Source organism: Salarias fasciatus, chromosome 6 (assembly GCF_902148845.1).
Source record: "Salarias fasciatus chromosome 6, fSalaFa1.1, whole genome shotgun sequence".
Taxonomy (NCBI): Eukaryota; Metazoa; Chordata; class Actinopteri; order Blenniiformes; family Blenniidae; genus Salarias; species Salarias fasciatus.
Genome location: NC_043750.1, coordinates 32,788,862 through 32,804,472, shown reverse-complemented (window position 1 = coordinate 32,804,472; position 15,611 = coordinate 32,788,862). Strand labels below are relative to the sequence as shown.

Sequence of the window (15,611 nt, the reverse complement as noted above, 5' to 3'; positions counted from 1 at the left end):
GTTCCGTTAATATGAAGCATAAATATTAAAACACATTTAGACTGAGTGTGTTTGTGTAAGTCAAAAATAGTCTAAGAGATACATATACATTAAAATTGCAGAAAAAAAGACAATTTTTTCAATCTCAATGAGCTCATCCAGCATCTCTTTAATAGTTTCTCAGTCTCATCCTCTTCTTTGTATGTCTTCTAACACCTGATAATCATAGTCTGTTGGTTACTGCTCCTGTGGCGCCATGGAGGAGGAGGGGGTGGTCAGGGCAGTGACGGTGGGAGGTTCGGCCACGGTTATCACCGTGGTTACCGTGGCGGCTGCGGCGGAGGTTACGGCTGTGGGTTTGCTTCCCGGGCAGGCGGAGGAAAACTGATACAGAGAGGCGGAGGAGCGGCGCAAGTCTGCTGCAGAGGGAGAGCTCAGCGAGACCAAGGGGTGAGGAGAAATCTTCAGAGGACGAGGAGGACGAGTGCGAAGAAGACACAACAGAGAGGAAACGAAGAACCATGCTGTTAATTAAATGGTAACGTCCACTTGTGCCACTTTATTTCCCACTGATAAACTTGATGCCATTTTCAAGCAGCTCCTGTTCGCCCCACCTCAGCAACAGGTGTCCTCTGGATCAAAGCTTGAACTGTTGCTTTCTGTTTAGTATTTACTTCATATCACCAAGCCTTCTTTTACACCTATGTTTATATAATATAATAAAATATGCATTTTCTCCTGAAGCATACGACGAAGAGACGTCATGTCCGAAGGCAAAAACTCCACGAAGCAAACCCTCTGAAGGAAGCCGGACAGGCATGCATCAATAATAGAGCTACAGGACTCTTCATATGCTCATGCACTGTGACTTATATGGAGGAATTTGTGGCTTAGCTAACCTTGGAGCAGCTGGGGTAGCGATGGGAGAGGCACTCTGTCAGACTAATGCTACTCATTGCTTTGCACAGGTGATCTAATTGGACACTGTGATTCAGCATGGAGCGGCAGCGACTGAATAAAAGCTTTTCCCCCTCCGAACGCCCTCCTCCAAACCTAACCTCATTATGGTCTACTCAAGCTTTCACAATCTTTCTAATCAATGCTCCCACGGTGGCATTAATTCAACATCCTTCCTTAATTAGCTGCCCTTACACACAAACTCACATCTGCCTCTTGATTAAAACTGAAGTGACTCACCGGTTATCTGATGAGTTGTACACCTGTATGTTCATGTCTCATTGAAAGGATTCGCTCTCAGCTCCGCATACATTGACTGTTGATAAAGTAATAACAGCCCAAAAAGTAATACATGACTTTTTGCTGCTCTTAGATGTACTTGCATTGTTGTATAATTATTCCTCAGCTCTAAAGGATGTGATTTCAGGGGCCTCCATGTTGTCTTCTCATTATAATTACCCACTATAGTGACAGCAGTATTCAGCCCCGTGTCTTAGCATAGAAACTTCCTGATATCCCATTCATAGTCTGTATATAGACTGGAGCATGATAAAATCTCCTTTAATCCTTCAGAAGCAAAAAATATTGAGCAAAACGCAACTACTCTCTTCAGGTTAGGTGATTTTATGACCTCAAAACCCAAAAACATAAAGTCGTCTATGCACAGCCGCTTTATTTTTCAGATAAATTACACATTTAAACATAAAGGAAAACAAAGTAATGAAACTGGATGATCAGTCTGACACTGTTGTCTCAACCGAAACCTTATTTCAGTCACACTGATCAGAAAAATGTCTGTTTATTCACCAACTAGGGAACAAGGTGCCGAGAACTATTGAAAAACTCATGAAACCCTACACTGCAGGGGCAACTAAGATGTTTGGTGCCAAACTTTAAAGATGCATTAAGGAGTTTTTCAACTTTAAAAATACTTATTTTCCACCATAAATATGTTACAAATATTCAATGATGTGTAGAATGTGTCCTGACATATTCATTGCAAGCACCGCTAACAGCGCTAAATTGTCACTTGAAAGTTGCAGTGCCGGTCCGGTAATTTGTATTTCTTGGGGAGAATTTGAGAGGATGTGACGTAATGCGCGCTCCCGCTGGTCTGACTTGCTTAGCTTTTGTTTTGACCGCCATTACTCCGCCAGATGCTCAGCGAGCAACAACTGAGCCGTATTGAGGATGGATCTTCCAGAAAATAAGAAAAAACCGGCTTCTAGCACTGCCACAACTCCAGCACAGACCCCACCAGGCAAAAGAAACTTACATTTTATTCGAGCGTTACTAAAAGGGCGAGGAAGGAGTTCCCCTCTTCCGTGCACGTACATGAACGCAAGCCACAGGCACGAGTGTTTCACGAAGCTGCATTATGCCCAAGGCCTGCAGGGGGCACTGTTTCGCATAAAACGCGCAAACTCCTTAATGCACCTTTAAGAATGCTGTCACATGTGCGGCAGTAAGTTGTTTCAGCTGCTACTGGATAATGTAAAAACACTGTCGTCACCGACAGACAGTTCATGAAATTGACATTACTTAAAGCTCGTGTCCGGAGTTTTGAAAGAGAGAGGTTTTTTTAATCCAGTGTCTGGAGGTTCCGCCCTCCCTCTGCTTTTATGAGCGACCAAGCCACGCCCCTTTAATTGTGCACGCGAATTATCTGTCGGGTGAAAATGAGAGCCTCCGAGTCCTACAGCATCCTACATGTTTAGCTGTTTACGGTGGATGTTCAGCAGACAGTGGATATATCCGAGGTAAGCGCGGCGGCTGCTGCGTAGCTAACTCTCCTCTGCCTGGGCGAGCGGCCGTGCTCTCTGGCTGCTCCACACTTTGATTGACAGCACGAGAATGCGGAAGCTCGAAATCTATTGGCTGAAGCTGACCAGCGCTTTTTCGGATAACATGGGGGTCTATGAGACGAAGGCGGGGCTCATAAATAAATTTTTATATTGCTTTATGCTAATATTATATTGTAGTATCGAACCAGACTGACACATATAAGCTCTGTTAAAAAATGATACATACATTGGAAACGAACGGAAACTCCGGACACGAGCTTTAACAGCAAGTTTTCTGGTGATTTGTGGCGATTTAATGAATATTTGTTTGAATAGAAACCCAAGTTTAAACCCCCTCCGCAGAAACAGGTTACCTGGCTGCTCTGGGGTCCTTGGTAAACTTGATCGCGATGTGAAAGCAGGATGCACTCATTTGCTGTCGTCTTCTCACTGCGTGCGGCGTTGGGGTCACCGTCATCCACGCCATTGGTGGAGCACCTCAGAGTGCTGACACACAGCACCTGCAGGGCCACAAGCAGATTCACATTCAGAATGCGCAGACATATTTACCAGATATACAATTCTTGAAGCAGAGAGCTCTTCAGCCTACTTTTCTGATGCTCTGTTTGAAGTTGTCCGACAAGAAGCCGTAGAGCAGCGGGTTGGCGCAGGAGTTGGCGTACGACAGTATGACCGCGAAGAAGTAGATGCCAGCCGTGACGCTGGACTCCGGGATGATGACCACCAGGTTGACCATGTTGATGATGAAGAAGGGCAGCCAGCAGAGCACGAACACCAGCACGAACACCACCACCATGCGCGTCACTTTGCGCTCTGACCTCCGACGTTTGGTGAAACCCGCCCGCGCCCCGGAGGACTTCACCTGCCCGGGAAAACACCCAAAATAGCTTCATCATAACGGAAATTAACACCAGAGTGGTGATGGTGATTACATACTTAAGAGGAAGGTGACAGAAGGCTCATCATTGTTGATTAAGATTACAGGTTGGGTTTGTTGAGTGTCTCAATCACTACACACTCAGATACACACACATATCTTTATATCGGCCCACTCTTTGGTGAAATGCATCCTCAGCTGACTTTCCATCTCTTTCTTGCAGATTTGAATGTAAGTGCTTAACCAAACACTTTAAGCTTATGAATGGTATTCCCTTAAAATTGAAATAAAACTCACACCGTATGTGAAACACAGCACGCAGCAGCACATTCGGGACGTACCTTAATGACGATGAGAAGGTAACACAGGCAGATGATGAGCAGCGGTCCGAAGAAGCCTACGATGGCCGTGTAGAGGATGAAGGCCGTCGACCACAGATTGTTTGGCTCCGGCCAGATCATGTTACAGGAGTAGAATTTATCCTATAAAGACAAATAAATGAAACAACTGAAATACCCATGAAAACAGTTACCACAATATTAAATTCTGTCACAATACTCTCAGTGTTTGCTGGTTTGTTGTTGTTGTTTTCATTGACATTTCTCCTTGATATGTTGAAAATGAAAAGAAAAAAAAAACAACCTAGAATTTAACGTCTTCACTTATCAAGTTGTTTTTTGTGTTATTATTATCAAGAAACTGGCCTTCAACTGAAAAAAAGAGGCAAAAGTTAATTCTATTTTTCCTTTTCTGTCAGTTAGAATCTCTGAAGTTCAGTTCAGTTCAGTTCTACACACGGCACAGAAGAGGAAGAATAGAATTAGAAATGTTTCATGTCAGCAACAATTCATTCGATCAAAGACTATTCAGGTCCAGCCATGAATACCACGGCATGCTGCAGGAACAACGCATTCAAACACTTTAATGATCATGTTCCCTGGCTGAATAAACTGCAAACACAACAGAAACACACGGTGAAGCGGTTCACACACTTTCTAACCACGACCTGCTTATTCTGCACTTCACAAAGTTATTAACATTGTGCACATGTACAGTCAATTTGTTCCGGCTTTATTTCCCTCTGTAGGGACAAAAAAGTCTTAATAGGATCATATTTATCAGAGAAACCAAGAGTTGACTGTTAAGTTGCAGCAGCATTAATCAATATGTATTCATTGGGTTAAACTACACATTCTGAATAAGTAGAAGAAGAAGAAGAAGAAGAAGAAGAAGAAGAAGAAGAAGAAGAAGAAGAAGAAGAAGAAGAAGAAGCACCCTTAAGAACAAAGAACAGCTCAAAACTGCAGCGCAACATAAATAACAGGATAATAGCAACATCAGAAACAATCAAAATAGGAGTAGCTCCAGTTATAGACATATTCATTGCAGAGCATCGTGCATGTTAAACTTAGTGTAGACATGCAGCCCAGGTTGATCTCAACAGGAGCAACAAGAAGTTTAAAAATAAATACAACTTATTTATGAAGACAGGTCCCACTTTTCAGAAAATTGTCTCAATGAACTCTTCTCATTGTATCTGAACAGAATTAACTATTCTAGGAAAAATAATTGCAATGCAGAGTCCTAATTACTTCCATATTTCTCTCCAAGATATTGCACAATTATTGTAGCATGCACAGGTTAAACTCTCCCTCACATACTGACTCGCATGCTGATGCTATTTCACCAGAATTAGGTTACTCTATGTTAGGTTGTGCTTTTACTGCTACATTTAGGGCATTGTTACCATCTACTGTTTAGTTGTGGATCTCAGTGGTCAAATAGTCTTTATTGTCATTTTCACACAAGTGACTTTTGACCCTGTCAGGTATCAGTTTCATGTATTTGACACTCCTGCTGTACAGCTTGTTAAAGATGGTTCTAAGTGTTTTCATTTTATTTGTTTGTCAAGGCTGAAAAACAATAGTTCCACTCAAAAAGTAACCAGACAGCACTTTAATCATTTCATTAGCTCATAAAAAATCTCCTGAATGGATGGAGATGTCAGTTAACACAAAATAATGTGAATCAAAAGTATTTCAGATCATTGTCAGTCCTGTTTGGAAATATGTTTATGAAACAGAAAACTTTGGTTTCTTACCATAATTAGGTATATATCGAAATTTAGATAACTTTTTAATGCATTTGCAATTTTGAATTTCAGTGTTTATTTCTATAAGATTCAGACTTGTGTATTCATGCCACGTGTTTTCAATGAAGAAAACCAAAAAACTTGGTTTGTGTGAAATATTTTGGATTTTTTTCAGCTGGTTTGTTCATTGAAAACATTTTTATACCTAAAACTTGTTTTTATTTAGATATTTATGTGAAAATTAGTGTTAATTTTATGAATGACCACATATGAAACGTTATACATAAACTTTCTTCCATGGAATGTTTGGTCACTTTAAAATGAAACTGATCAAGTTATTCTTGTATATTTTTGTGGGAAATATTAAAAATATTTATCTAGAATTTCCTTGTTTGGTGAAGGATTCTGTCATAAACATTAATACTAAATTTTAATCACTATAAATTGATTGATTTGAGTTATTAGACACATTTAGACATATTTTACCAAACGAGTCCCAATTGCAGTTCATTTAAAATTAACTCATCCTTTAAAAAAAAAATCACATGAGAATTATTTCAGTTTATTTACAACCATGGATGGATGGATGGATGGATGGAATACCTGCACATCCGAGAAGATGACCACCGGCAGCACGACCACAAAAGACACGCCCCACACGGCCGCGCTCACCACCTTGGCCACTCGAGGGTGCCTCCACTTGGTGCTGCGTATGGGATGAACCACGGCCAGGTACCGGTCGATGGACATGACCGTGAGGCAGAAGATGGACGTGAACTGGTTCATGGAGTCCGCGGTCATGACCACGCGGCACAGGAAGGAGCCAAAGGGCCAGTAAGAGAGCACGTTCTGCGTGGTGAGGAAGGGCAGGCCGATGATGTAGAGCTCGTCCGCCACGGCCAGGTTCAGGATGTAGATGTTGGTGACCGTCTTCATCTTGGCGTAGCGCAGCACCACGTAGATGGCCAGAGTGTTGCCGATCAGCCCCACCACGAAGACGGTGAGGTAGATGACCGCAGTCAGCAGGGTGCTGCTGCCCTCGAAGGGCGCGCTGTGGGTGGACATGTTGGAGATGTTGTAGAGTTGAGAGAAGGGAGAGAGGAGGTATGGGGGAGAGGCTCCGGAGGAGTTTAGGTCTGATGAAAGGGGGTACCAGTAGTTCTGATCCAGGGGCTCCATTGCCAGAAAAAATAAGAAGTGAAGAAGAAGAAAGTCTTTACTTGTGGCTCGTTACGCGGCCACGCTCACTTTGGAACACAAACTCAGAGAAGCACCAAGCGCGCTTCTGACTGTCACTGGAAACGATATCAAGTGATCATATACAGCAGCATCGTGTAGTTTGTCTGTTATCTGTGTGCACAGGAAAAAATGACAGACTCACAACATCAGCCTGCGCGCTGTGGCCACAGAAGAAACCCGGCTGAATTTGGAAAATCTTTGCGCGGCTCTTTTGCGCACGGCGCGCCATGATCCAAGCGTGTTCTCGCGTATCCTACATGGCGAAGCCAACAGTCGTGACCAAGCTGTGTCGATACTTGGGCTCGACCGGTCAGTGAGTCACCTTTTTTGTTTCTGTAAAGGGGTTACTTGTCACATGTCATTCAGCAATCAAACAAAACTCATGTCATCGATCCTGAATCGAGCGGTAGCGCAGCTTTTACGCACGGGAGATCTGCGTTACATGCACTGAATTAATGGTTGTGCCATGAATTTCCACACGCATGAACTTCAATGCTGTTCGTTCTAGAAGTATGCAGCTCTTTCTTTGACACGTGTTGTACTCCGAATCCAATGCAAAGGTGCAGATCACAAAGACGAAAAGACAAGATCGCGCTTTCTTTGGTGAGGGTTGAAAAAGTCTCTCGGTAAGCACATCAAAAGATGCAGGGCTGATAAACACTCCGCGTTCTTAATTTAGTAATCCGATAATCCAATAATTCCAACATTGATAGAAAGTCAAATTTAAGCCCCCCAAAATATTTCGCTGTCCGTGGTGCTGAGCGGAATGTGACGGCTGTGCGCAGGTCCTCCGTTTCTTCTTCAACTTTCTGCCCACAAAGCTCGTCTGTTTCTTTAATATGGTGTGAGAGAGAGAGAGAGAGAGAGAGAGAGAGAGAGAGAGAGAGAGAGAGAGAGAGAGAGAACAGAGCACCTGTGCAGTTCTGCTATATTTTTAATCACTTTGTTCCAGAGTTTAATTTTCCCATGGTTTTAATTTATTTTTTTAAAAAATCACCTTCCAGTTAGTTCTGACAGAAAGCTGTTTGGATGAGACACTTCCTATGACCACTCTCTCAGCTGCAGTGGAATACTTTGAGGCATTGCTCAGTTTTAAATGACCTCAGTAACACAAAGAACAGCTAAAAATGTAACTTTAAAACGGTGACTGTTGTTTAACGCATTTATAATGAAATACTGAAGCATGTGTGAATGATTCAAAAACACTGAATTGGTTGAGGAAATTGGCAGTAGCGAAGCACTGTTGCGCAGGAAAAACTTCTGTGTTTAGCTGGAGTCACACTGTAGGTGGTGGAGAAAGAAAACAGGCTTTAAATCATTGCTTATCCTTGCAGTCAAATGTTAGTCCACTGCAATATGAAAGTAGATATTCAGTTCAGCTGCACCCTGTCTAAGGTGATAATTCCCAAATGTAGCACCGTAAAATATGAACCTGCCTCTCTTTTGCTAAATTGTTTTCATATTTGATTGCAGAACCTTGGAGTGGAGCATTTTATTGTATTGATATTTGACAGTATGACTGGAAAATATTTCTTTCACCACACCACATCTTTCACACAAACATGTAATGACAACTTGTTTTTTTTTAGCTATGTATGTGTTTTCTTTCCTTCTCTCATTCTTATATGTCAATAACATCAAGGATCTGGTTTATCAGGATCCTGTTAATGTTAAATTTCAGTTTCACAGAAACATCACAACATCAGGCACAAACAGGTGAAGGCTTGGTGGACTGTACAGCCTGTTTACTTGAGAGCAAGCTGCTGGAAAGTGTTTCGTTTCCGTGTTTGTTCAGTTGTACGGAGGGATCAGATGAAAGACTGAGCCATTCATGAAGGTAAACACGATAAACCGATAGTGTCCTGTCGTCAGTTTCCACATGGCTGTTCTTACACGCAAGTCTTTATCAGATCGAGATCTACAGCCGACTCTCCTGTCCGCTATGCACCTTCCTGCAGGATCTCAAACGCTGGAAGTTTGTAATAATTGTCTCCTTCTCCAATCAAATCAGCTGCAACCTGAAGTCAGCCTGTTTGTTGGTGGCTCTCTGCCTCAGTCTGTCTTTTCCGTTGTTTCTGCTGCTAAACCCGGCCAGTGTAGCGGAAAAGCCCTGATCTCTGGGTCTGATTCTGCAGAGGTTTCTTCCTTCAGGGAGCTTTTCCTCTGCCCTTTCATCTTTGCTTTCTCCTGTGGGAGATTTTCTCTGAAGTGCCATGGCATGCCATGCTTTGATTAATGGAAATAAAACTCATGTGAGCTGGATTGATTTATATTTACATCACTGCATGCTCTCAATTTCAGTTTGTAGGATGACAATGGATTTTGTATTGAGTCAAAGAGTGCGTACAAGTGTTTTTCATTTTTAGCTCAATATGTTATTTGTTTTTCAGTGAGTCAAAAGGCAGAACACATTGAGAAGCTACGCTTCAACCTGATTAACACCAACCATCTGTCAGACGCTCACTGTAGTCCCAACTTGATTAGGGTGGGTTTACCAACGTCAGACTAAAATAACATTAACAAACTAAACTTGTTTTTCTTTTCTCCTTCATCGCACTGCAGAAATGGAAGGGGAGCATTTTGATGTAAAATAACAACAAAAAAACAAAAGGTGCTTTTATGGCTGAGGAAAATATTTTCTATTATTGAGGAAGAACTCATTAACAGCCAACAAGAAAACAAAATAAAAAAAAAATTCAATAAATGCAATGCAAATGCAGTGGTTTTAATTGGATAAAGTGCAGTTACAGTACTGTAACTTACTGTAACTAAGCAAAATATTCAATCAGCAACTCTTCAGAAAAACAAATCATCCATCCAGTCATCAGATAAATTAACATGTAGGCAAAGGGAGAACATGCAAATTCTGAAAAACCTCGATTAAAATAATCCAATGAATTATCCTGGCAAGAATTATAGTCCGATAAAAAACAAACTGATGAAAAGAAGCAGGATATATAGAATCCATGATATACAGAAATGCCTTTGTTTATATGATTGTCTGATAAAGACAAAAAGCAACATTGTTACATTCTTAGACAGCATTTGATGATAAAATGAAATCACAGTAGTTAAGAAAGGTAACAGTCATGACTCCTTTTTTTCCATGCGGTTGGATAGATTCCTACATTTCCCTGAACACAGCACTACAGCACTGTAACGCTGCTCTGGTATCATATGGCTTCTTTGTTGTCGCTTTGACCACATTGAGTGATCTTTAATTCATGAAAATTCTCATGTCATAACTCAACATTTTATATGTAGGGCGTGCATGAAATCGCCGCCTCACTTTAATGGAAACGTCAGCTTCGTGTCTGCATGCTGTGCATTCCAGCCATCCTATCATGGAGCTCTGGTTAGGACTGATGTTTCTATAAACATGTCACACTGTGCATTATTATTTCAGTATTGGATAGAGATGAATTCATACATACTTTTAGAGCTTTAAAAAAATGCCTCAGTAAAAAACTGTGTAGAGATCACAGGCTGAGCGTGGGTCTCAGTACAGAGGGGGCAGAGCATTCAGCCCTTATGATAGTAATTTTACCATTCAAACAATACCTCATGCTACCATCAAACAACACACTAATGCTCACTTTTATTGAGCCAAGCAAACCTATATGCCTCAGAAAGCAGAATAAAGTCACAAACCAGTTCACAAACTTGTTCTGAAGAACAAATACACATACGCACACACACACATACACTAATGCAGCCTGACAGGTGACAATCTCAGAGCGTCCGCTGTCCATGGTGCTGAAAACTCAGATAAAAACTCACGAGCTAAATCTGTACCATCTTTGATACAGCTTAAATATAAAATGAACACAGCTGGTCTAAAATTACACAATCTATTAAGATAGATATAGACACAGCTATCCATATCTTTTGGAATTTACGTATGTTAGAAAAAAATAGAGTCTGCGGTCTCTTATAGTTGAGAGCAACACAAGGCACATTAAAATAGGCAGGTGTTTAAGACCACAGCATTCTGATAAAGATAATATTTCTGAAGGTTTCACTGACTCACCAGTGGCTCTGATGTTAGGTTTTGGGTAGTACCGCTAGCAGCTAGCATAGTGTTTAGCATACTGTTTAACTTCCCTCCAAAGAGTTCAGATCAAGTGCAAAAGGAAAAACTCATTATTACTGCACAGCCAATCAGCGCTGGCTTACAGCTCTGATGCATTCATGGACAGTTGTAATGTAAGAATTGGCAAATTGGAGCCCACAATCATGTGCGTATACCTTCTCGCACACACTGCACATTTCATTATAATAATGTATTTACGAGTAAATGTGAACACATCACATGAAATGGGGCCCTATGACCTTGTGGGCCCTGGGGCGACCGCCCCCTTGACCCCACTCTGGCTCCGCTACAGGGAGAGATCTATTAAGAGGTCTGTTCTGTAGACCAGACCCCACTTTCAACATTGGCCAGCAGACAAATTAGGTGAAATATGGTCTGGCTGAGATTTTGCTTGTTTGTGGGGAGTTCAGACCCCATTCTTCTTCATGCTTGAGTATTTTTTCTGAAGGACGGAGTAAAATGTAGCGATTAAAGAGACTTCCTCAGCAGACCAGACAAAACACATTGAAAAGGTCTGAAGCTGTCAGTCCACCCGTTCATACACACCAATGGCGACAGCTGCCACCATGATGCTCTCAGTTCATGTGGGGCAGTTCTGTCTACTGACTGTAAGTGAAATTGGAGTATCTTTGGAATTTTCTGAAGCACATACAGTATTCACAAGGAGATTAAACATGATAAAACTGCTCCAACTGTGAAAATGAATGTGTTAGATGAATGCTTTTGAACACAAGGAAAGATGTCCCGCAGCAGGGGTGTTCAACCTAAGGCCTGTGAGCCAAAACTGCCTGCAAGAGGCTCCAGTCCGATCTGCCAAGCCACCAGGCAAATGGTAAAAAATTGTAAAGAAAATATTGTTGTTGTTTTTTTTTTATTTTTAACTCATTTCTGATGAAGGTATCATTAATGTAGTCATTTTCAGTATAGTAACTCCTTGATTTTTCAGTAATATCTACATTTTCATCATTGATTTAAGTTGAGCTCTGGGCTTGCAGCGCCCAGAGGGAAATACAAGGTAACAGTATTTAAGCATGTAAGGCTGCAAGCTGACTACTGAGGCCTTCACCTTGTTTTTCTTTCAAAGAAATTTGGTGTAATATGCAAGGCTTTTTCAGCCATTTGCGAATAATACATTTTCAGCAATTTAACATCACCATCAGTGTTTTCGACAACAAAAAGGCCAATAGGCTCTTTCAAAAAATAAAAGCAAATGACGTGTCCTGAAACTTGAATCACACTGCTGCTGCTCTTCAGTGAGGAGAGGGTTTTCAGCAAGATGATACAAATATAGAATTTTATTCAACTTTTGTTTGTTTCACCCATGTAATGTCTCTAAAATCCGGAGCACAGACTCAGGGTGTCCAAGCTATTACTTAAGAAGTGTTCAGCTAATTGAAAAAGGTGCAGCAAGAGTACCGATAAGAACCAGCAGGAGAGATCACATCAGCCCAGTATTCACTGGCTGTTAAATCTAGAATATAATTTAAAATCCTTTCCTTAACCTATAAAGCTCCGAACAACCAGACTCCACCATATCTTAAAGAGCTGATAGTCCTATACTGCCCCAGGAGGACACTTTGACAGAGATGTTTTAGGCCTGGAAGATCTTGACTGAGCTTCTTTGTTTATCATTCATTATGGTTAACTTCTACATGTGTCTAACATTTTGTCCCTGCTGCAGACTGTGCTCCCTCTCTTTCACATCCTCCCTGCAGGATCTCTGACAGTGGGACTGGAAGTTCATGGTCTGACCCTCCTGCCCCCGTCTGTCTGCAGGCGGTGGATTTGTCTGTAGTGAGTGTCTGTCTGTTGCTGTCTGTCTCTCTCTTTCCGTCATTCTGTCCCTTAACCCCAACCGGAATGGCAGAAAATCCCCTCCCGAGTCTGATTCTGCAGGTTTTTTCCTGTTTAAAGGAAGTTTTTCCTTTCTGCTGTCTCCTCTCCTTGTCGTATTTGGTGCTATATAGACAGAAATGAACTCCATGTGGAACAGTTTATGGCAATATCATCTTCATCAAAATACATACAGCTAAAGGATGTGCATATCTTTCACTTAAAGCTGAATTTATACCTGAAATGCAACAATTTTTAATGTTCAGGAACTTCAGGTATTGAGATAAAAGGCTTTTCTCTTGATACAATCAGTAATATGTTTCAGAAGCTGAACGCCTGCCGTGCATCTTTCTGTAAATGTCAGTCACCTGAAAAACGAGTCGCTCACCGATTTCTACTTGTTGGCGTGCTTCCCCCTGAATACACCTGCACAAAGGAGGACTAGTGAGTAGCAGCAGACAACCCCGATACATCACAATGTTTACACGCCTCTGTGAGCATCAGGTTCATCCTTGACTTCCACTGCTTCTCCCCAGCTTTCCTCTCTTCTCTGCAGGGAGCTGGGCTGCAGACAGAGGAAGACACTCTCCCCTCTCTCCTGAGTAACTGACGCCCCCACATCCACGCACGCACATTAACTCACACATTAACACGCGCACGGTCTTCGGTTCAGAGCAGCGTGCCTTGTGGGTAAAGAGGGAAGGGTTTGTGTCTGCCTCCACAGGAATCCCCTGGAGCGAAGCTATCACACCGCCCAGAGGCTGACCTTAGCAGCCTGTCAGAGGGCATCACCGTCCTGTGGGCTGCGGATAACCAACATTTTAAAGAGCTGGTTAACATGGCTGCGGAGATCTCGATTTAAAGTCATGTTCATGCTGCCCGTTGCAACATGGGAAAGCATGCTGCTGCTGAAAAATGGAAAGATTAAACAGTCATGAGCTAAATAAAGGACTTCAAATGGAAAACATACAAATATGAATACAAAACAGCTCATTTAAAAGTCCTTCAGGGTAATTTCATCAAATATGGAAAATTAATATATTGTAAAGCAACATAATACATCTTTATATTAATCTGGGTGCAGGAAATTGATTTTGTAATGAAATGCAAAAACGGAGTTCAGATTTCTTTGTTTCATTGTTTGTAATATGTTTTCTAAATTATGAAGCTCAAAAAACATCTGAATGTGTGGGAGCCAAATCCTAAACCAGAATTTATAGACTTCACTTTTGCTTTTTGCTTGAAGACTCGAAACACAGAATAACAAAAGTAAGTAAGTTAGTTTAGCTTTTATTGGACCTTTCACAGGTATAGAACCATGAATACACAAGAGCATGCAAAACATGCACAAGAATACCAAACCGGGGGTAAACTCACTGCGAAGTAAGAGTCCTGCCAGAGATTTTTAAATTATATAAGTCAGCAAGCAGTTTTTTATCTTTCATTAGGATCCACCTTCTGAATTTACGTCCACTTCCACCATTTTTCTAGCTTCTTTTTTTATTCTTTATAAACAAATTACCCTTTAGCTGCGTGGTGGTACAGTAGTCAGCATTCTCACCTCACAACAAGAAGGTCCTGGTTCTGTGTGGAGTTTGCATGTTCTCCCCATGCGTGGTTCAGTTCTACAGTCCAAAAGACTCTTGGTCCCCACTGGTTTCTGTCCCCCAGGTTGTTATTGAAAATGAGAATAAACTCACAGTTAACTCACCGGTTGAAATAATAAGAAGCATCCGGTTCTTGTTGATGCCAGATCTTTAGAGCATGATCTGCTTTCCAGATCTTTGAAGGGAAATCCGCAATCCTGATAATACCTGTGGCTTTCGTCAGTTTGACGTTTGGTTATCTGAGAGAAGAAACAAACGTACAAGTTCAGGTGATGATTTTGCAGGTAATACACCATCCATATTCATGACTTTAATGGTCTTTTAATGAATTGTTAATTGAAACCATTATAATTGAAATTGAAATAAGTCTTTTTCTCATTCATAGGGGTGTTTTCATTATTTTTAATGATGATTGAATTCATATATATAAATTTCTTAGAATTGTAATGTCCTACAAAGCTATTAAAAGGTACATTTCCACAGTGTGCATGTTACAGTGATAAAGACTGTCGTATTAAATATTGAAACATTTGAACCTCATTTCCCTGACAACTGCTGTCAAATTTCCTTTGAGGATAACACCAAGTCAGCAACAGTTGGCCCCCTCAGCCTGATGCATTATTTATTTCCTCCTACATGCATCAGCACAAATTAGAGTTCGGTGTGTAAGTGTGTGTGAAATGAGAGGTTCTGGGGGGTTAACCTCTGTGATTGAAGCCAAACTGCTCCCCACCTGATCCGCAGCTGCAGAAACCTGCCACAAACCACCGTGAGGAGTTTCGCCTGGTTGAAGAGAAATGATTTGATAAACAGGTGTAAAAACAGGTTGTGGATGCAGATGGGAGAAAGTCCTTACAGCACATCGCAGAGTGGAGAGCAGCACAGAAAGGGTCAGAGCCGCACATCATATTAATTACTGAGGTAGAGCAGCCACTTCATCACACATCTCCTTCTGAGTCACTCCGTTCTCCGTCCTTCACTTTCCTTTTCATTAAGAACCGAAGCCCATTACATCCCTGGTGATACAATGGACTTCCTCTCACGAAGCAAGGTGAGCCCAGAAGCAGACCGGAGCAGATTTAGGTGTAAAGCAGGTTTTTATTGAGCAAGCACGGCAGTCAAGGCAGAG

At 41.6% G+C, this 15,611-nt stretch overlaps 1 protein-coding gene across 1 annotated transcript; it reads right to left on the bottom strand.

Moving 5' to 3' along the window:
- Positions 1-216: 216 nt before the first annotated feature.
- Positions 217-6,889, bottom strand: LOC115390926 (somatostatin-like receptor F_48D10.1). The gene is made up of 5 exons (XM_030094976.1): positions 6,314-6,889; positions 3,960-4,100; positions 3,331-3,603; positions 3,095-3,241; positions 217-441 (listed from the first exon to the last, which is right to left on the bottom strand). The coding sequence occupies exons 1-5, from the start codon at positions 6,887-6,889 to the stop codon at positions 217-219; spliced, it is 1,362 nt and encodes a 453-aa protein (XP_029950836.1).
- Between the last annotated feature and the right edge of the window lie 8,722 nt (positions 6,890-15,611).